The sequence below is a fragment of the Sorex araneus genome, chromosome 3, assembly GCF_027595985.1.
Source record: "Sorex araneus isolate mSorAra2 chromosome 3, mSorAra2.pri, whole genome shotgun sequence".
NCBI classification, from domain to species: Eukaryota; Metazoa; Chordata; class Mammalia; order Eulipotyphla; family Soricidae; genus Sorex; species Sorex araneus.
The window spans coordinates 161,936,288-161,957,616 of record NC_073304.1 but is presented as its reverse complement, the minus strand read 5'-3'; the positions used below and the strand labels follow the sequence as shown (position 1 = coordinate 161,957,616).

At 44.0% G+C, this 21,329-nt stretch overlaps 1 protein-coding gene and 1 long non-coding RNA gene across 4 annotated transcripts; one reads left to right on the top strand and one right to left on the bottom strand.

Moving 5' to 3' along the window:
• Nucleotides 1–10,656: 10,656 nt before the first annotated feature.
• C3H11orf87 (chromosome 3 C11orf87 homolog) lies at nucleotides 10,657–17,730 on the bottom strand. 3 transcript variants are annotated; one of them, XM_055130862.1, is made up of 2 exons: nucleotides 17,567–17,730; nucleotides 10,657–16,186 (listed from the first exon to the last, which is right to left on the bottom strand). In XM_055130862.1, the coding sequence occupies exons 1-2, from the start codon at nucleotides 17,713–17,715 to the stop codon at nucleotides 15,346–15,348; spliced, it is 990 nt and encodes a 329-aa protein (XP_054986837.1). In that variant the 5' UTR covers nucleotides 17,716–17,730; the 3' UTR covers nucleotides 10,657–15,345. The 3 variants fall into 3 exon arrangements, with proteins under 3 accessions (XP_054986837.1, XP_054986838.1, XP_054986839.1); XM_055130863.1 differs by lacking the exon at nucleotides 17,567–17,730 and adding an exon at nucleotides 17,152–17,351; XM_055130864.1 differs by lacking the exon at nucleotides 17,567–17,730 and adding an exon at nucleotides 16,888–17,046.
• Nucleotides 17,731–18,002: 272 nt separating this feature from the next.
• On the top strand, nucleotides 18,003–20,590 carry LOC129403389 (uncharacterized). Its single transcript, XR_008629169.1, has 2 exons — nucleotides 18,003–18,122; nucleotides 20,275–20,590. It is a non-coding gene; the product is annotated as an uncharacterized LOC129403389 (long non-coding RNA).
• Nucleotides 20,591–21,329: the final 739 nt, after the last annotated feature.

Here is a 21,329-nt window from a genome sequence, read left to right as displayed (position 1 = left end):
TGCTTTGGTCCCTGGCACACCCTTGCCCCACCAACACGTGATCACTGAGCATAGCCAGTGTGGCCCAAAAACCAAAACAACAAAAAGTGTGGGGACAAAGGAAAAAAGTTGATAGAACACATGTTCTATGTGAAACAACTTGCAAAGACTTTATCTTTATGTCTATGGGATTCAGTGTACTACATTTAAATGATCAGTTCGTTTTTTTCCAAGTATTGATTGAGCTCTTAAAATAAGACTTTTAACAAAACTACTTCACGTAGGTATTTATTACATTCCCTAAAGCTCCACTGTTTTGTTCCTTGTGGAATCTTGTCAGACACTTCTAACATTCTTCATAATGGTGCTTATCGACTATAGTATGTGGTAACCATACCATTGATAAGTCACCTTGGGGAAATGGGCTTTATAAAGCCCTGCAACCTGAGTTCTCTTGTTTAGTCACGGGAGAACTCAGCAGAGGTACTTGTTCAGGCTCTCACACATGGTAGGTAGCAAAAACGGGTGTTTAACACTCAGACCACCCACTTCATAATTCAGTCTCCTCCCACCACCCCCACTTTGTTCACAAATTTGGTTAGCTGCCAATAAACAGGGAGTGAGGTGACCGCTCAGAAACCTCCAGTTGTTGTCCCAATGAGATCTGAGAGCCAGTTCCTGATCCTCAAGTTTAGCAGGAAGGTCCAGGAACAGAGGAGAGAGAAGAGAGCCTCTCATACAGATCTTCCTCTGTCAGAGCCTGTGGCCATTCTGACCTTCAGGAAGTTACTCTGGGGCTAAGGAGGCAGGGGGATGACTTTTGGTCTGCTTTATGTAACCAGCTTTTCAAAGGTTGAGTAAGCATTGGCGGGCTTTCTTCCCATTTGCTATATAGCAGGAAAGGCTGTCAAACACGGGCATGCAGCAGTGGCTGGGAAGGTCTTGTTTGGATTCTCTTTAGAAAGCAGAAAAGAGGCAGCTTGACCTTCACTGTTAGAAGTGCTGGATGCCAACAGTTCACAGCTGAGAATCATCCCGAAGTGAATGAAGCCTCCTTCTCGAAAGGCATCTCTCGGAGGGCTGACCTGGATACAAAATCGCTGCCCTCGTGCCTGTTTGTGGAACAACTCTCGTAGAGTCATTCACGCTCTGAACTCCCGGGTACTAGGAATTGGAGTGAATCTAGATTCAAGTTCAACCCTCACCTCTGCTTAGCTGGCTTTGCTGCTCCAGTCTGCTTATCCTGCCTTTCACAGGTTTCACTAGTTCTCCCATAGGAAGTCACTCATGAAAGGTCAGCTTCTGCTCCAAGGGAACAGTTCCTTAGATCAGAAGCAATGTATCTACCCAAAGTGATCCGAATTTGCTACCAAATCTCCAGAGAAATGAAAATCTGCACAATTCTGTTTATCCATATTTTTTTTAGAAAAGTGCACAATGTTTGATTTTATGCACTAGGACATAATATGGCATATTACTGATAGCCAATACTTATCTGTATGAATTATGTGCTAGATTTAGGATTATAGCATTCACAACAGCTCTCAGAGGTAAGGTCAATTATCATTTCCATTTTGTAGATAAAGGTGAGAAGCATGATTAGGTCCTCTGCCCCAATGTCATATGGACAGCATGAGTCACAACTAGATTTTGAGTATCATTTTGTGGGAATACAGAGCCCCAAACTGTAATGTTGATATTTCTCTGAATCCAGATCAAATCAGGTTCATTTAAAATGATTACCCAAATGACTATTACTTGGGAGAAATTCTTCATTAACTCTCTTTGTGGTTCATTCTGTTGCATAAATCAGACCCTGGGAGTACTTGAGGAGATATGGATCCAAATCTGGGATCATTTTGTAGGTTAGGCACCCTAAAAAGCAGACTTTTAGAGAGAAGTAGCTTTGATGTTTTTGCAAGGTGATTACAGGAAGTACCAATAGGAGAAAGGTAAGATGAGCCATTGAGTAGCTCCAGGAGAATTGTATAGGACATTTAGAATTGATCCCACCAACTTCATTTGTCATAAGTGGTGCCCACACCTCCATGGTCGATTGATCTCTGAGGAACACTCAGGGTGACATGCTTCTGGGTCCCAGAAAGGGCATTCACGTGAGAGGTGGTGTATGTGGCATGTGCTAGAATCCAGATAACAGTCTGTAATATCAAGGGAACATGGGCAAAAGCACCGACAGCATCTCTCAGAGATGACAAGACTGAAATTGGGTCATGGATGTAGGAGTTAGGAGGCAGAGAAGAAGCCAGGTTGAATGCCATAAAACAAGAAAGAGCAGAGAGAAGTCGCCTCACAAATGAATGGGAGTGGTCTGAGGAAATTTAGAAGAGGATTTCTGGCGGCTGTTGAGTAATATGCACCTGGCGTATATTGGATCCTTTTCAAAGGAGGGGCACTGTTTGCAAAAAAATGGTGATTTGTTTGGAAAAGTTGATTTGATAACATTTACCTAGCTTTTAGAAAGAAATACTTTCAATTCTATACAAAGGCATCCCTAACCAGGAAAAGCCAAACTCACAGAGAAGGGATGGGCATTACTAGATGTGTGCAAATGTGAGCACTGGCATGTCAGTGTCAGTTCTACTTCAAGTCCAAGAACAACCAAAAGTGAAAAACACTCGAGCATTTCCTATGGCGGGGCACTGCCTGCTGCTTTGCGAGCCATGGATGGGCTTGAGACAGTGTTTCACAAAGTGGGCGATACTGGAACTAACGCAGGGGAGTCCATTGCTCAGGAGGGCTCCCTGCTGAAGGGAATGAGCCACTCTCCTAACACTATACTGCCAGAATTGCACTGAAGTTCTGGGGCACATCATTCCCACCGACTTACAGAAGAAGGAATAAATAAATCACAGAGGTGCTAATGTGTCCGTCCAGTTCTTGGGGGGAGTCATTCAAGGGGAAAAATGAGTGAAAACAACGTGGATGATCAGGAGCCAGGGCTTAATCAGAGGCTACAGATTAAGGCAGTGCTGCCTCCTCTTTATTTTTCGATGATAAACTGAATCCAACAGCATCACTCAAGTCTGCTATCTTGGCCTCACTAAAGTCCTGAGATAGGACAAGTAAACTCTGCTAAATTCCAGAGAAGTCATCCAGTTGTGTCTTTGCTGTAAGATGGAGTTGTCTTCACCAGTTTATGGCTGAACAAGGAGCAGCACATGTATACAATGGAATACTACTTGGCTTATAAAAAAAAAAAAAGATGAAATCCTGCCATTAGCTACAATGGGCCTAGGACAGTTTTGCAAAGTGGGCAATACTGCCTCATAGGTGGGAGTTCTGGAATGATCCAGATGGGCAATAGTTGTATTTGGGAGTGTGCTTCTATTTGTTCATTTAAGGTAGATTTCAGGTAGGCTTAGTTGTTTGGTTTTTATTTTCTTCTCCAGAAAAGGAAGCAGTAGGGTGCTGAGTCCTAACTCAGGCATGAGTTCTTTTCTCCAGTGATGCTGCACTAGCAATAGCTGGATCGGGAGCATTTTGTTTCTCAGCAATGGGTGCCACCTTGTACTGCTTCTGGGCCTCAGCTCGGCTTTATGCAGTTTAGTGGGTGGCTCTCGCTTTATGGCTCGTTTTAGAGGCAATGACTTTGCCAACCCAATCTGCATAATTCTGCTTACTTGTCTTTTGGAGGAGATAACTTGCCAGATCTATTGCTTCTTACAGCAGGGTCCGAGGGCCATAAGATCCTTTTTTCTCTCATGCTAACAAGAAAGAACAGGGCTCAAAACACAGAGCTATTCCACTCAATGTTTTGTCATATTGAAAAAGAGTCTCAATTTCACCAGCACAATAACTAGTGAGCAGAATCCTGAAAATCAGCCCATCCCCATTTTGAATATTAATAAAATAGGATTTACATTTTCTACAAGTGCCTCATTCTTCTTCATCCTAGCGACTGCTAAAGATGCAAATTCCTCAGACTTATTTCAGATCCTGTAAGTATTGTAAGTATTGGTCAAGATCACTTGTAGATTTAATAGAGTTGAAAATCCTCAATTCACATAACCAGACTGTGATGAGTGTGTCCTGGTATTATATCTGGAGAAGGACCAACTAGGCCATCTACATCCTTTAAAACTTTGGGACCACATAGTGGTGTTAGAGGACCAGCATGTGCTGGCCACGTAAGCTCTCTTTCCCCATCTCGTATATATGATTTTCTTTCCCTTTGTTATAAACATGGGTTCAGAACTCTTAAGCCATTCTCATGGAACTGATTATTTGAAACTGGTTAGAGTCACACGAATATATTGGTGTAGTCCACATTCATTTAAGTGACTAGAAAAAGAGCAGGGGCTTTGGCATTAAGCAAACCTAATTCAAATCCAGACCTAGTCAATTCTAGCTGAGAGACATGACTGAGTCTCTATTCTTTGCCAAAGAGACAGGGATATCATCTCCTGAAAATTATCTATGAATACTGAGATACCTTAGTTGGGTACAGGTGGAAATGGGGCCTTCCACTCTGAGTCTGTGGAGAGATGTGTGGATTTGTCCCCTTTTTTGTATGAAGGTATGTTTCCATAAGGAAAAAGAACAAAAGCTGTATTTCTGTCTACACACTAGCAGAACCCTAGGGCTTCCCCTTCTGGACATGAGAATGAATGAGAACTATACAATGATCTGTTTGTATTCATTCTGTTTCACTGTCACTTCATCCTGTTACTCATCTATTTGCTTGAGCAGGCACCAGTAACATCTCCATTGTGAGACTTGTTGTTACTGGCATACCGAATATACCACAGATAGTTTGCCAGGCTCTGCCGTGCAGGCGAGATACTCTCGGTAGCTTGCCAGGCTCTCCAAGAGGGGCGGAGGAATCGAACCCAGGTCGGCCACATGCAAGGCAAACACCCCACCCTCTGTGCTATCGCTCCAGTCCCATTCTGTTTGAACATTTAAAATGTGATTAAACAGTTTGATTTTGCTTGTATTATTTCATAATGGAAGTCTTAGCCCTCTAACAGAGCCACACACTATGACAGTACTGGACACTAGCTTATCTTTTTGTTTCAGGGCGACACCCAGCAGTACTCAAGGTTTACTCCTAGAAATGCTTAGGGGATCAAACTGGAGTCAGCTATGTTTAAGAAAAGAATCCTAACCCAGTACTCTCTCTCCAGGCCTACCTTCTTTATCAAACCGTCTAAGCAAGAGTAGCGTCTAGATAAGTACAATGTGGATGATTCTTACTGATCTTTTTACTTTGCCACACGTTCATTTGGTTGATGTATGGTTCAGTTCCTCTGGTTGACCTACTACTGCAAAACCATTCCTGAGAATTTTTTAAGCTCAGATCCCAAAATCAAACTTTACTGGTAAATTCAGATAAGGAAGGATAGGGATGATGTGTGATAGATTCCAACAATGCTTCTCATATCCATCTAGAAACCAAGTGAAATTGGTAATTATCACAAATACTTAGCATAAAACCTTTTCCCCCTTGACACAAAATCATCAAATGAAAGCAAAAAGTTATGTACTCATTACCCACTATTGATAAACCTTTGACTTTGACTAATCAATCCTCTTATCTACTCTACCCAATGAACCTTCCTAATACAGAAGCATAAAAAGTGCAGCAATTGTCCATGATCTGACAGTTACAAAAAGGTAGCACTAAGATTTTTGCTAAGACCTTTTCCCCTAATTTAAATCGTTTATCTTTTGACACTGGGATTCCTTCTCAGCAATGTATGTATTCTTATTAATGATCATTTATTTATTCTAAGAGAGTCAAACCATGCATGGTTTAGAGTAGATCCCGCATAACTTCACACGTCTTTGTAGGCATGCTTTGGAATTGCAACCAACAGCCAAGAAGCTAATGTAAGAACACACAAACTTCCAGACATATGGAGAACTCCTCCAACTTGACAGACGATGAGTAGTCATCCAGGAATTATGTGATGGTGACAGTGCTGTTTCTTGAAGCTCATGTGCCAAATTACAGGCTCCTCCACAGAGCTTAGCTTCACTGCAGTGTGAGAAAAACTCAGAGACAAACCCATTGAGACTGGACCAGCAAAGCCCAGGCCTCCATTGAACTTCCTGCTATTAATGATCATCTTTGTCCCCAAGTCATCACAGCTAATAAGCAGCACCAAAACTAGCAGTTCCCCAAATGCACAAAATTCAAAACAGATCTGCATGCTGCCTTTCCCTCTTTTTATATCATTTACTTCATGCCTTGCATCTCCATCACCAATCCCATCAATGAACCTAAACTTCTCTTGAAGGTACCCTTATCCTTCAACCCCATCAGCTAAAAACTTCACCATCTGTCATCTTCACATATACTAACATCATCTAGTCTATAAGCCTGATGATGCCATAGTAATCTTTTAAGATTTTAAATCTGGACTGGAGAGACACTAAGTAGGTAAGACATTTGCTTAGTACATGGATGACCCACGTTCGATCCCCAACACCTCATATGGCCCACTGAGAACTGCCAAGTGTGACTCAAAACCAGAAGGGAAAAAAAAGATTTCAAGTATCAACATTATTGAAAACTGCTACCTCAGTAAAAATTATAATTTTTTTAAATCCACCATATTAAGAATTCCTCCCTGACAACAGAAAGGCATAGTCTCTAAAACTGCTTTGAAAGGACACTTAGTGATCTGGTTTACTTCTAATATCACTTCCAGCATGGATTTCTTATATTTATCAAATGTGCACAAACCTCTTTATTTTATGCTTTAGGACATGGATTTTCTTTGTCTCATGTTTATTGCTCTCTTGAGTTGCTCCTACTCATCCTTCAAACCCCAACTCAGTGTGATTATCTCCACTGGGAAATTAATCGCCCCCCCCCCATACAGAGTTGTTACTTATTCTGTGTTCTTAAAGTTCTGTTTACCTGTATTTAACACTCCAGTTAAACTGCAGTTCAATTTACTTTTCACTTAGACGAGGTGTTCCATGGCTTAGGATACATATTTTATCTGTTTTCCCTATTTCAGGAGTATCAGTGCTTAATAGTTTCAGAACCATCACTTTTGTGTTTTCTTCAACCAAAATCTCTTTGTTTTATAAAATTAGGGGCTAGAGTGAAGAGTTTTACAAATTCTTATAGCCACGTGGGTTCTACTAGATCAACTCAGATATTTACATTCATTTTCTTGGTGAAACGTTATCTCCTGGCACACTTCCTGTATCTCTATGTGATTGTCTCTTTCCACTTCTCACCCTCGATCATATTCCATCATGGAATTGTGTGTTTTCTTATCTGTCTCCTGGAGGAAATCCTATGTAATTCACTGGTATAATTTTAACACCAAAAATGCTGTCTGGTTGGATCTTTTTTAAAGGAGGGATCACACCCACAGATAATAAAGGTTTACTCCTGGTGTTACTTGGGGTGGGGGGAACCGTACATGGTGCTAGGGATTGAATCCAGGTTGGCAACATGCAGAGTGAGCACCTTAATCACTGTACTGTCATTCTGACCACTATAATTGACTTCTAATGAGTAGCTATTAACCTGGAGAACTCTAAAATGTTAGAAATTGAAGTTTCAAAGAGATCGTCTCAAGCAGACAAAACCAGCCCGTGACATAGTCAGTGACCACACCCGGACTGTCAAGGAATTTCTGAAGATGATTAACAACTGTCACCAACAGGGCAGTGTGACTGGGACAGAGTGAAGCTACTGTGCATCTATGAACATGTAGTCCCTGCAAAAAGACCTGCCCACACAGGGCCACATCCCCCATGTAGGGCCTAATCCACTCCTTTTGTACACTGGCCCAAAGCAGCACTGACAGGGTGGGGGTGAGGGCAGAGCTAGGCAAGGGCGCTGTCCAGCTTCTCCTCCATTCATCACTGACACTGTCTGTGAATTCGAAACATCAAGACATCTACTTCTTTCTTTCCTTTCTATCACAGGAGCTCTCAAAAGTGCTGGCCCACCTGTGCCACTTATCTCAAGGAGCTTGACAGCAGCCTACCACATAAACTACCTGAACAAAGCTCTTAGTAAAGAGCTTAGTTGGGATTTCACACACTGGTATAGGGGTAAGAGGTGTGAAGATGGTATCTTTGTGCCATTACTGAATTCCTGTTATTCAGCCAGAAAACCCCCAATCATGTGTAACTAACCAAATATTTCTTCTGTACTTTTTTAGATCTTTATCACCCTTCTAACTCTCCACCCTTCCACCCCCCATTTTGAGTCTTAGCTGGGAGGTTGTTCTCAGGATTGACCTCTGGTATTTATAAAGTCTAAGTCCCCTCCACAAACTATCCTTTCCTGTTGACTCTAGCAGGGGACATCTTCAAGGAACCACAGAGATAAGCTTTGACATCCTAGTCTTGAGTAATGTAGTTAAGTCTTGGGTAAGATGGGTTGACCCCAAGGCTCTGCTCCCAAGGTCTTTGATCCAGAGACTGGCAATCTGCTCAGTGGTGGCTGTGGGAAATGCCTCAGCTGTCCTAGAGGTGCAGGATGCAGCAGCAGGCTATTAAACAGCTTCCCATTTCCCACGTCAGCCCCAGAGATGCTAAGAACATAGAATAGTGGCAAAAGCCAGCCTTTGGAACAAAAGGGCACTGCAGATCTAAGATTTAGAGAAGAGGTAAAGGTGTTCAGAATCATAAGCTCCAGGGCTAGGCGCTGGCTGTAACATGCCCTTCAGGAAGCAGACTGGCCACACTATGACACAAGTCAGCAAGGATCCCTCTTGTATCACACTGGTCCCATTATACCACTTCTGCTACAGGAAGAGAAATATATCCAAAGAATTACTTCGCAAAGAAGCAGAGGAAAGAGAAAATTGTACTTTCAAATGTCCCTTAAATAAACATAACCTGCTTTAACCTAGGCCTTCAGTTTAATCCTTGGCACCATATATTCTCCTCCCTCCCACCCTAACCCTTTGGATGTATCCCTGGTAGCCCTTAGAGGCACTGCACTGTGTGATCTCTACACAAAGCAAAAAAAAAAAAAAAACCTACCCTGCGAGCCTCTCCCTGTAGAAATACAAGAGCACATTTCTGTGTATTTCTAACACCTTGGTAAATCTGTTAATTCTTTTTAGACTTCTGGAGAATCACTGTGCACATTTCCACATCACGAAGTAGTTAAAATGACATTGAACATTCTGAGGCAGGGTCACAGCCCAGGGAGAGAGACCATGCAGATGGAGAGGAAGATCAATATGAAGTTATAAAGAAGGGTCAGAAAAAAAATGATCAGCAGAGCCCCTGCTTGGTCTAACATTTCATAGAAGTAAATGTTATGAGCCCTGAGTCAAGATTAGGGCATATTCAGAGATGGTAATTTGGAAAGAAACTGGATTTCAGCAAATAATATCTAGCCAGTTTATAAGTGAAGAGACCCCTCAGGAAGTTCAGAGGAGTTTGATTCACTGTTGGTCTTGTGTGAACTGACTAAGCCAATACCAACCCTTCTCTAACATCTAACAGTAGAGGTTAAAAAATATAAACCTCTTGGGACTGGGTTGTGGCACCAAGCCGGGCTTTCTTCTGCCTTGAGGCACACATAGCTGCTTGGCATCCATAAGTAGATTCTGTTCAAGGAGAATATTTTTATCCTAGAGGGTGTGGAGATGGGGACATAGTGGGGCCCATCTAGGGAAGGGGCTGGGCCTTCCTCAAGGCCAAATAATGACTTGGAGGAAATGATTCTCTGCAACACGGATTTCCTAGCCAAACAGAAAGGGCTGAAACAAACAAGTGCTGATAATGACCAAGCTCTAACCTTGAATCCTAGAGGATGGGGAAATTGGGGCAAGGCATTAGTGGGACAGGGACTTAATCATGAGTAAATATTTCATATTCTCTCGCAAGAATGTGAAGGTTTATTGTGTAATATCAAATGTTTCAAACACTTCCAATTTAAGATGCCATATGAGTAAGCTGCTCTCTGTTCCTCTTTTTCTGACTATGTTGGCTATTAGTTATAAGACTGAAGCCAGGAAGGAGAAAAGTCCATGGCAGCAAGATAGTAACTACAGGAAGAAGAGACTCAGGTAGAGAATTCATATGGGAGAGGGGGTGATGGCTTCTTAGATGCTGGTGTGATTTTGCAAAAAATGAGGTAGGTATTTGGGGTCAAAGGGGGACTGCTTCACAAATACATAAATGCCTTTGGAGAAGCCAAATATTAGGGTTAAATGGCAACTCTCTTAGAATATGTTAGCATGGCACTAAAAAAAAATCTCAGAACAAACCCTTCCTTTTTGTCCTAACTTGAGATGAGCGGTGATACACAGAAGCTGGATAGAACATAAGCATCGCTGACCAGGGAAATATCCCAGTCAGCTGTTTTCCAACAGACATCAGCTAGGATCTATTGGGAATTTTATGACTCAGAGCCTCCCCACCTGCACAAAATTGTATAGCTCTTCCCTCTTACCAGAGTACATAGCCAGGAAATCAAACTGCTAGATGAAGCATATGACCTAAAGAGCCTGAGCGTCTGCCTAAAAGGACTTCTTATCGTTGAACTGGATTCAGTTATTAAATCATACTAAAATGTATATATTTCACATTGCTCAGATGCAGTAGTTGTCAAGAAGAGCAAATGTGTTACAAATCTGAAAAACCTAGTTTATTCAAGCCTCTGAGGGTAATGAGTAATTTTATAATCATGCAATGTTGTAATTAAGGAAATTGTGTCCAAAACCCAATTAACAATAAAACACTTTTATTTATAGAAAAGCAAAACAAATTGTCTATGAATTCAAATATCTGTTTTATTCTGCCTGTTGGATATACTTGAGTTCAAAAACCAATTTTTCTATTGTTTTCATTGTTGTTTACCTCTCTCTAGAAACAGCCAATGAAATCACAAGTGTCAGGGAATATCCCTTTCTCAAACTAAGACATTTTCACCATTCCAAGTTAAATTAGTCAAATATTCCTACATGGCACCAGTTGTATTAGTAGGTTGTTGACATTAGTATTAGCATTTGAGAAACAAGCTTCTATGGCTCAATGTTATCAAGTAAATATAAAACAGAATCAACCTTGTGTTTAACCGAGTTTTTAAATACCACCCCTTGAAATAGATATTTTTGTTCACAACTTAATGAGCCACAACCACTACCAGAGAGAGTGAGAGAGAGGGTCCAGATCCGTGGCCTTTTTGATTCCAAGTCCCGGACACATGGGAATGGAATTGAGGAGTCTGAGCATATTCGACTTCCTGGTCCTAATTTAATCTATAACTTTCATAGGTATCAGCTAGCTGTTTTTCAACTGTCATCCACAAAAAAGCATATGTGTGCACAATAGAAAAATGGAATTTTAACCATTCTCTAATTAATCCAACTGATACAGACAGAAAGGGTGGGAAAATCAGATGACAAAGGTATTTTAAGCTAATTTATCCATACTGCCCCCAAACTACTTATGATTAACTAAACAGATAATGGTCATATTTTTCTTTAGCTATGCAAATATAAGTTTGTTTCTCCACACAACATATAGGTTGAAAATAAAATCTCAAGCCACTGCCCAGGTTTGTGGTCTGGGTGGTCCTAGACCTTTACTTTTCTAGGTGATTCTGCTTCCCATCTAGATATTTATACCACATAGATATGGTCACAAATTCATTCTCATTGCTACATTTGAGTCACTAACAAAAGAAGCTTATCTAATTACAAATTCCCCAAGCCAACCAGGATTCTTTCTTTTTACTAAAGAGAACGTCATTCAAATGTGACCCCTGGAGAACTAAGTACATGCATATATTGACTATTCAGTATCCTCTACCATTAAGAGGATAGGACAACTATTTAGTTTCTAACTCATTCTTGTAATGACAAAAAAAGAGAATACAAAAAGTCCATTGTAAATTTATACAAAAGGTATGCATATATAAATACATATCTATGGGTATATATAAATTCTAAAGAAGATTATATCTATCTACATCTTTAAGATTCAAAGGCCCATACAGTTGACATATTAGTATTCTCTCTGCAGTGTTCTCATTTTAAAAAAAGACAGTAAGAATCAAGCATGCCACCTTATTAATACTGAATAGCAAGTGCAGAAGTTGAGCTGTGGTTGTAGGGATCTGAAGCAATTAGTCTGACGGGACATCAGTGTATAATATCCTTAAAATATAACTATTTCAGATTACCTTTTGTTTCACTTATGTAAACAAAATCCTAGGGCCCTGATACAGACATCCCAAATGCTTCATACTGCTGATCTTTATCAGAAACAATGCTTATACAGGGTCTGTGCAAATTGCTGTGTATGTACTTGTTGCAATAAACTGGTATTGAATGGCATTATTAGAACTTTGCCTATTCTCTCCTAAGAAATTTTAATTGATACTGCCAGAAGCTCAGGGTTTTGAATATGTTTAACTCAGCACTACATTTTACTCAAACTACATTATCTTTATGCAAAGCAGTATTGAAAGTAGTCAAACATAGTCAATTTATGGAGAAAGATGCACTATAAAAGCACTTTATGGATGTGTGCCCGTGTTTAGAGGTATCGAGATCTCTTCTCAAACAACAATACACAATGCTTTTATTTCTCCTCTTTGCTCTATTCCTTTGAGGGAAAGTATATAAGAGAATCTCATAATCACCCCTTAGTGTATGGGCTGCTTCTTTGATTGGGGATTATTATTGCATGCCTTGAATGCACTGTGATTCATAAGGCAAGAATGTATGAGTAGCTTCAGCACCAAGGAAATAGAATCATCATCCAGCACTTCTTACAACAAAACATCTTATTGCTTTAGTAAAATGGGAAGTTATTCACTGTAAAATGTGCACCAAATACAGGGGAGAAAGTAATATCCATTCACTTAGTAGAGCTCACTGAACATGAGCAAAACTCCCATCTGAGTTCTTGATTCTATTCAAATTTTAAGTCTGAAACGTCATTCTGTAATAAGCTATTAAAAAAGCTACAATTGAATGAGGGTGAGTTACAAAACTTCAAAATTTAATAGACTTTCTTTTTCATCATGCCTCAGTCGTTCTGGTATAGAATGAAGAGCTCTAGTACACTACAGGATTCCCTAGTGGCAGAGGGAGTTAATGCACTTTCACCTATTACTGGGATAAGACACTGGAGAAGATATAGTTCCTTATTTAATATGTTCCATTCCAAAGATTATTATACCTCATCTTCCTAACATTATAATAGGGCATTAAGTGATGGCCCTCTGTACTTCCAGTCACTGCCAAAAATTTGTATATAAAATGGACTATTAAAGTTAAGCTTACTAAACTAATTTTATGAAAGATGCAAAATAACCTTGGACAACTTGAAATGTTTCCTCCTCTCATGTTATAGGTCATTATCTGATTAAGAGCACATATGCTTTGAACTGCTACTTAGAATAGTAACTAGGGGACAGCTGCCTTGCACCTTGAAAGTTAGTAAGGACTCTTTTGCATGTGCTTTCTATAGAACATTCTCATTCATACACTTTCCAAATATTTAAATAGTCATTAAAGAATTGATTTTCAAGAAAATGTACCACTGAGTATAACTTAGATTATAATATGCTTCTGGACACTCTATGAAGGAAAAAAGTGAAAATAAGTACAAACTCCATTTATAACACAGATCACCTTATCTTACTTTAGGACAAGAAAAACATATTGATCGTCCTAATTTTTTAAAAACAATTAAAAAATCTTTGTTTTCAATTTAATTGGTAAACAAGACTCACAAACAGAAAGAGACTCCTCCTTTACTGCATATGGTATAGATTTCTAAACAAACTGCAAACATTTTTAACCAACAAGTAGTTACTAGATTTAACGCTCTTGAAATTTACATGTCCTGTCATCCAAATTGCCCAATATCCCCACAAATCTCACCTCCAAACACAAACCGTACAAGCAAGCACACACACCCGCTGCTTCCAACTGGTTAACTGCATGCAGGGAGGACTACACGCACTGTTTAAATATTAACCATGTTTTAATAGATGGCATTCCTGCACATCCATTACTTGTTTCTGTTGTGGTAGTTGTTTCTGTTATTTGCAAAAGAAAAAAAAGAAAACATACGTGTCATATTTTTATAACAGTCTACTACAGAGTAAGGTACAAAATTACACTTCTAAAATCAGCAGAAGCTAGGCCTGCGCCACTGAATTACTCTTCCAGTAGTAACCATTTTATCAATAGCTGAAAATTAAGAACAATAATATACTGTTTGGAGGACATAGTACAGACTTTGTTTGCTTCTGCATTTTGGTACTAATATAATATATAACAAAGGTGCACTTGTTCTAAAAATAAAACAAACATTCTGGTTGGTTAAATACTGCACTTTCAGTACTACACATCAGCTAATACTTTTTTACAAAAAGGTAACTTACGCAATGTATAATAAGAAAACTAATAGAACACACAAACTGGATTGTGGAAAAAGAAGAAAGAAACCAACACCAAGCAGAGTAGTCACTTTCCAAAATAGCCCCTCCTCTGCCTGCACAACCAGAGAAAGGAACCAGTTCGGTGATGCAATTTCAGCATCCGACGTGGCTGGACAGCTCCTGGGTCCACTTAATCCTGAAAATGCCAAGAGTCAAAGGTGTACATGTGGGGCAGGGCAAGGAGCTAAAGCAGATTCTTTTAGTAATTTTTTTTAAAATTTAACAGCTCATTTAATTATTTTAGACCTATGCTCGGCCAGCGAGGGGCACTTCTAAAAGGAAAGTAAAAATGCCTATTCTCAGATAAGGGACTGGCTCATGAAGGAGAGAGTGATACCTGCCATAAATGTTTTTCTGGGACCATTTTTTTTGTGGCCTCTTGTAGTCCTGGTGCTTAAAGCAGACATTTTCTTTAAACTATACTATTGCCTGAGCCTGGCTAAGGATGGGGATGTGGGGGACACCCAAGGAGAAGTGAAAGCTTGGGGGCGGGGAGGTAGGTAACTGAACCTTAACTTGTCAGCTATGTACAACACACGGTCCTCTCCACTCCCTTTGCTCTGGGGTGCAATGCCTTTTATATATTTGGTAGCTAAAGCAGTTTCTCCTCCAAACTGAGGGGGGTGGGCGCAGGGTGGAAGGGGAAGAATTATCCTTCATGGACAGTGAGAAATTAGGTGATTTGTCATGCGCTTGGATTGTGTTATTAGTAGTATAATAATTACTATAAATATAATAAAGTATTGTTATCAGCATTATTTCTTCTTCCGAGACTTTCCTTGCCCAATATTTACAAATACCGCACAGTGCCTCGGCGGAGGAGAAGCAGAGTCAGGGTAGGGGGACGGGAGAGATGAGAGAGAAGAGAGGCCAGAGGGGCAGGGAGGACAAAGGCAGGAGATCCAGGGTAGCAAAGGTTCTGGAAAGGAGGAAGGGGGGGGGTCAGACAGTCAGGACAGTACCACCGTTTGCAAAAGGCCCTCACCAGCTGTGTCCAAACAGGAGGAGGCCAAGTGTGCCCCTTGAGGACTGGGGACAGGTGGTGGAGGGGGAGGAGGGCAGGAGCCCTGGCTTGGGAGGCTGGGGGAACAAGGGGAGGGCGAGGCTGAGGGGCCGAAGAAAGCAGAGTCCCGGGGCTGCCTCTCCAGCCGCGTTTCTTTCACTGGGACTGGGACTGGGGCCTGGACCGGGGGCCCCGCCCGGGACACCCCCCTGCCGTTGCTGCCACTGCAGTGATCCCGCTCATACTCCTCCTGAGCCCTCTGCATCTTCCGCTTCTTCATCCTGCGCTTGTGGATGTGGAAGGTGGAGAGGGACAGCACGATGAGGCAGAAGATGAGGGTGACCAGGACAATCAGCACCAGCGTGGAGGAGAAGGACTGGAAGAGCTGCTGTCCCACCTGCGTGATGCAGGTGCCGCTGGCGCCTGGGCTGCGGGCACTCGCGTTACCACCGCTGCCGGCATGGGGGACAGCCAAGGTCCGGTTGAGGAGACACGGCGGCAGTGCCAGCCTAAGCTCCTTGGGCGCCCGGGCACTCATGAGCGCTGGGCTGGGAGGGGCCGGGGCCCAAAAGACTTCCTCCTCGCTGTGCACAAGATTCCCAGCAGCGAGACGATGACAATGACGGCCAGCCACCCCAGACTGCTCCCTCCAGCCGAGGGAAGTGCACAAAGGACGAGGGAGCAAAGGGCGGTTGCTGGGCGAGTGTGGGAGCAGTGCCCCGAGATCCTCTCTGCCCCACCGACAACGTGTCTGTCTGAACACCCTTTTCCTTTTCCAAGGCACCAGGCTGCAAAGAGAACAGGCTCAGTTAGGATCCAGCCACTGCCCAGAGGAGTGCGGAGGAGCCAAAGGATCAGCTGCCTCTGCAGAGCAGGCAGCCCTGGGCTCCCTGCGGAGCCACACAGCCCCTGTCAAGACCCCAGCCCACCCGGCCCTGGCAGCTACTAGGACTGGGGGAAGGAGGTGTGCAAGGCTGGCACCTTCCCAGCACACAGGACAGTCTCCGGACCCCTCCACAACTTTGTGATCACAACTGACACGCAGCCGCCTGGAACAGGTCCCTCCCCCCAGCGCATCCTCCCCTCTCCTGCGCCCTCTCTGGGTGCCTCAGCTCGGATCCTACCTTCCCAGCACCCACCCCAGCTGTCGGCGGCTCCGGGTTTGCAGGCTCGCTCTGCTAGCAGCGTCAGATCCCTTGGGTCAGATGCCCAGGGGGTACCCCTAATACCAACTCCCTCTCCCCCTTATGTCTGCGGCTGAAGCCCTGAGCTCTCTCCTTTCTCAGGCCTCCTTCCCAGCTCTCACTCCCCCAGAGGAAAAAAAAAAACGCTGAAGCACCTTTCTTGGCCAAAGCACGCCCCTCCCATAAGCGCCCGCTTATCTCCATCCTCTGCGCCCTCACCCCCAATTCACAGCATCCTGTTCCTTTCTGGGAGAGCTGGAAACAGGAGGGGGTGGGTTCCCGCCTGCAAAGTTTGGGGAACGGACCTTTTCCTCCGGCCTTCCCAGCCCTAGGGCAGAGACTCTTCTTCTTCCCGGGACCGCGCCTGGCTGCCCGCAGCACAGCGTCCTCGCAGGCGCTCCGGTGGCAGCAGCGACAAACTGTTGCACTGCGGAGCAGCCAGGCGGCGCGCGAGCCGGTGGGGCAGGGGCGGGGGCCGATCCCCAGCCGGTCCGGGTGCCTGCACCCACAGCCCCCGGGCAGCCCTTTCCACTCGCACCCAGCACCCCCAGCCGCCTCTCATTCCTTACCTGGGGCCGCCCGCTGGCTGCAGGGAGGGAGCCCCCCGCCGCGGCTGCAGTGGCGGCTGCAGAAGGCTCCGAGTGAAGGGGCCAGAGACCAAGCGGCGCGCCGCTGCCGCTGCCGCCGCCACCGCTTTGGGGAGCTCAGCTCGCAGCCTATTGCCAGAGAGGCCGGTGACGTCAGGCAGCCCCCGCCAGGGCTCCAAGCCACCCCTCAGGCCCCCACCCCACCCTCACACCCCAACACCTCGCCCTCCGAGCGAGCCTCTGCCCCGTGCGTTCCAGCCGCCTGCCCTTGGCTCACGGGGGGGTGTGGGAGCAGCCCACCTTCTACCTCAGCGCTCCTCTGCCTGGGAAGGGGAGACGCGCGCCCCTCACCCGCCCTCCACCCTTTCCCACTTGGCAGCGGAGAAAGCGTTTCTACCTGCTCCCCTGGCGCACACTGGTTTCCTCCCTGCCACCTCCTCCCCAGCCCCAGGCTGCGCGCCTGGTGCTGAAGCAGCTGTGTGCGCCCCAGGGGAGCGCTGCCTCAGAGCTGGGGGAAGCACAACCTAAGACACAAACCAGCCGCATCGAATAAGCCACAGCCAGCCTCGCCCGCCACGGAAGGCTCTGACTTCTCCTTAGCCCGCCTGAGGCTTGACCCTCTCCCAGGGCACACTCATTTCAGGCCCACTGCAGGCAGGGGACAGGACTTCCAGTCGGCCCAGCCCATTCGGTGAGCTCTCAGAACCCACAGGCTTCCAAGGCCGACCTACAGGAAGCAGAGAGAAATGGTCCGGACTGAGGGTTGTGAGGATTCCTCCTCACTGGTCCTGACCGGTGCCGGAGGGTCTGCCATGTCCTTCCACCTGGCGGTTAGAGCCCGCTGAAAGGTTCTCAGCTGTGTGCCAGGATCAGAGCAGAGACCCTTCACTGCCTGTCCGAAGCCTTTGGGAAGACAGTGGCAAGCGCTTTTGGTGACTGCAGCCAACTTCCAAGTGAGGTATTCTTTTGCTACTGGGGAAGGCAGCAAGGCCAGCACCTGGACTTTCTCTTTGAGGGCCCAGGGCCTTCTTATTGCGCAGCATCTCCTGGGCCCTTCTCGCCTGAGTCAGAGCAGGCACAGCACTCACTTACCTGCCTCTGCCGCTGCCGTGGGGTAGGAGAGCTACGCGCAGAGACCAGCCACCTTGCTGCTTGCATTGGCCAAGGGAGGACCTTCCTACAGGAGGGTCTCACATCGGAAAAATATGTGGGATTCTTATCTAGGGGTCCCTTCTTCTGGCCCTGTACTCCTTCCCAGCCCACCTCCCAACTTCTGTTCTTGCTCATGAGAGACTTGTACTTTAATTCTCCATATATATCATTTCTCAAAAACAATTCCATTTTCACTTATTTAAATGAGGAGTATTGCTTTTTCTTCACAATCGTCTGTTTTTAAAAAATTATCCTCCTTTGAGCTAATCATTTTGAAATGCTAAGTGTGATTGCTTCAGAGCATGAAGTCAGCCCTGGGCTGCCAGAGCTATGACAGCCTGTGACCTCCCTCCCAACACTGAGAGAAGTCACCTGCCATATTTGGACACCCCTAATTTAGGGTTCAGGAGATGAAACAGTGGAGGGGCTCTGCTAAGTCATACATCTGACATGCAAGGTCCTGTACTTGCTCATTCTTTTTCTCCCCCAAAGTTTTATCTAATCAACATTTTGTAAAGCAAATCCATTTTTGAATACTCCAAAAAGAGATCTGGCTATTTAAAGATATTCTAGAAAAACTGTCTGTAAAGCAGAGAATCTTTACATAATTAGAATTAACTCTCACTGGTCTGTTCTCTAAACTTGGGAGGAATAAGTTATATTTTCCAGCAAGGCATCTCCAGGCCTTCACAATGTGTTATAAGGGGATTCCTTCTCCACCAGGTTGGGCCGCAGAAGCAGTACAGGGGTCAAGGCACACAGCTGACCCATGTCTGACACATAGTATCATTATGGTCCCCAGAAGTGCAGAGCCAGGACTAAGCCCTCAACACTGTCAGGTGTGGCCCCCAAACCAAATAATATGATGTGCAATAAGATTGCCATTGTTCTCATTCTTTTGTTATTAATTATAACCATCTGTTATAACAAGAGTGCTAAGAGTGTCTGCACCATTTTACATAGATTCTGAAAACATAAGGTCTCACCCCAGAGACCTTAGAATCAACAACAGATGAACGTGTTCCACATGACAAAGGTATTTACTGAGAGTTAAGTTAGGAAGATGGAGGGCATCAGTTTTCAAGTCAAAGGCCCCTTACGCTGTTTCCTTTCAAGACTAGGCCGTAGATTCGTCTTGTCATCTTGCCCCAAAGTCAGTGTGCTGACCACAGACTGGCCTGGCATGATGCAAAGCTAAGGAGTGGCAGTGACAGCAGACATGTCCCCTGAGTGGCCTGCAACTCTTGACCTCACCAGGTCTGTCACTGTGACCCATGCAATAGCCTCAAAACTGTCCCTGCATTCCTCCCACACTTAAGAGAGTGGAGATCCCCAAAGCTTCTAAGATTCCCAAAGTCCTCCACTGTGATGGGAAAGCCACTCCCAACGCAGGCATGTCCTGAATCTGCAGCAGCTTAGGGTGGCTGTTCTTATTTTGGTGAGGGCTCACCCTGGCACACCAACCCAGAGGCACTGCTTAACAACATGTGCTGTCACTTTTATGTGCAAGATGCCTACTAGGTGCCAGGCTGTACCAAACTCTCCTTACATTAACACTGATCTTCACTACTGCCTGAAAAAAATTGTTTTTTGCCAACATGTAAATTTATTCATTTACTGCTTAAAAAAAATCTTTTTTGAGTATCTGCTCATGTTAAGTGAAGAAATTAAAGCTTGGGGTAAAGATTATGCCCAAGTGACTCCAAGGTAAGTGCAGTACATCTTCATTCAACATTAGAGATTCTTCAAAATTGTGACTTTAAAATGCTGTCTAATGAAACCAAGTTTACCATGGTCTGTCTGATACGAGAAAAAATTATGTTCCTATTGAATATTTCTGGTCCCAGAAACATCTCCATGTGTATAAATAAAGACCCCAAAGACTTCTATGGTTCTAATATTAAATAACTTATATTCATCTATTCCCTTTCTAACCTGATTATTCCTATTCAGGGGTTTGGCTGTGCAAGGCAAAACCCAGCCCTGGACAAGCACCTTCTGCTGCATGCACACAATGCATACCCACGTGCACTCTGTCTGAGAAAGCTACAAGACCAATGAAATTCAACTGTGGAAGGAAACCACACAGCCCACATGGGCACAAGGAAAACATCAAGCTTCACCCAGACGGTGGTCCCAGATGGGAATGGACTGGATTTTTTTGTTTGTTTGTTTTGATCAACATTACAACAAAGTGATGTTGACTGAAACGATGTAAAGACCAGCAATATATTACTGAGAAATTCCAAATATACTGATTCCAAAGTTAGCATTCTTGGTATGAGTTTTGGCTTCTTTCTCTCCCTCACCCCTTATGCACAGGTATACACATGTGCACACAGGTACACACACACACACACACACACACACACACACACACACCCCTCCGTTACTATTTTCTCTTTGTCTCTGATCCTCATTGGGGAAATGCTGATAAGCGAACTTGAGAAAGCAGAGCTTTTGGCTGGAGTAGATGGGAAGTTCAATAACAGGGATCCTCCAGCCCCTGCAGTACACAGGATGCGTGGACACTCACTTGGACTGAGCAGTCCCCTCCGTCACTTAGATCCTTCTCGAATGGGAAGCATGATACACACCAGATTCTTTCAGATAAGTGTTCAGACAATCCTGATTATTTTTCCAGTCATAGATTTTGGTTACTCTGGGTTTCTACACATTTACAGAAGTAGGTTTCTAAGTTGTCCTGCTATTGTCATAGCAATAACCAGCCTGGTCATCAAATAACAAGACAGTGAATGAAATTGGGGGGTGCGATATTTGTCCCACACTCAGGGGTGGCCCTGTGATCAAACCCAGACCTCCTGCACACAAAGCATGTACTCGGCCCTTTGAGCAGTCTCTGTGGCCCTGGAATGAAACTCTTACCCTTGTTCAAATTATCTAATTATTTCTTAATTCAGTCTTTTCATCTGTGAAATGGGAATAATAGTTATAATAACAGCTATAATAATATTATTTTTTGCAAAGATATTTTAAGCACTGAGCAT

Excerpts from the sequence above, each read along its gene's own strand:
- C3H11orf87 (XM_055130862.1), bottom strand. The coding sequence starts at position 17,715 with ATGCGGCTGGTTTGTGTCTTAGGTTGTGCTTCCCCCAGCTCTGAGGCA. Across the intron at positions 16,187-17,566 it reads AGTGTGCGCCAGGGGAGCAG|CCTGGTGCCTTGGAAAAGGA; the intron begins GTAGAAACGCTT and ends TTCTCTTTGCAG.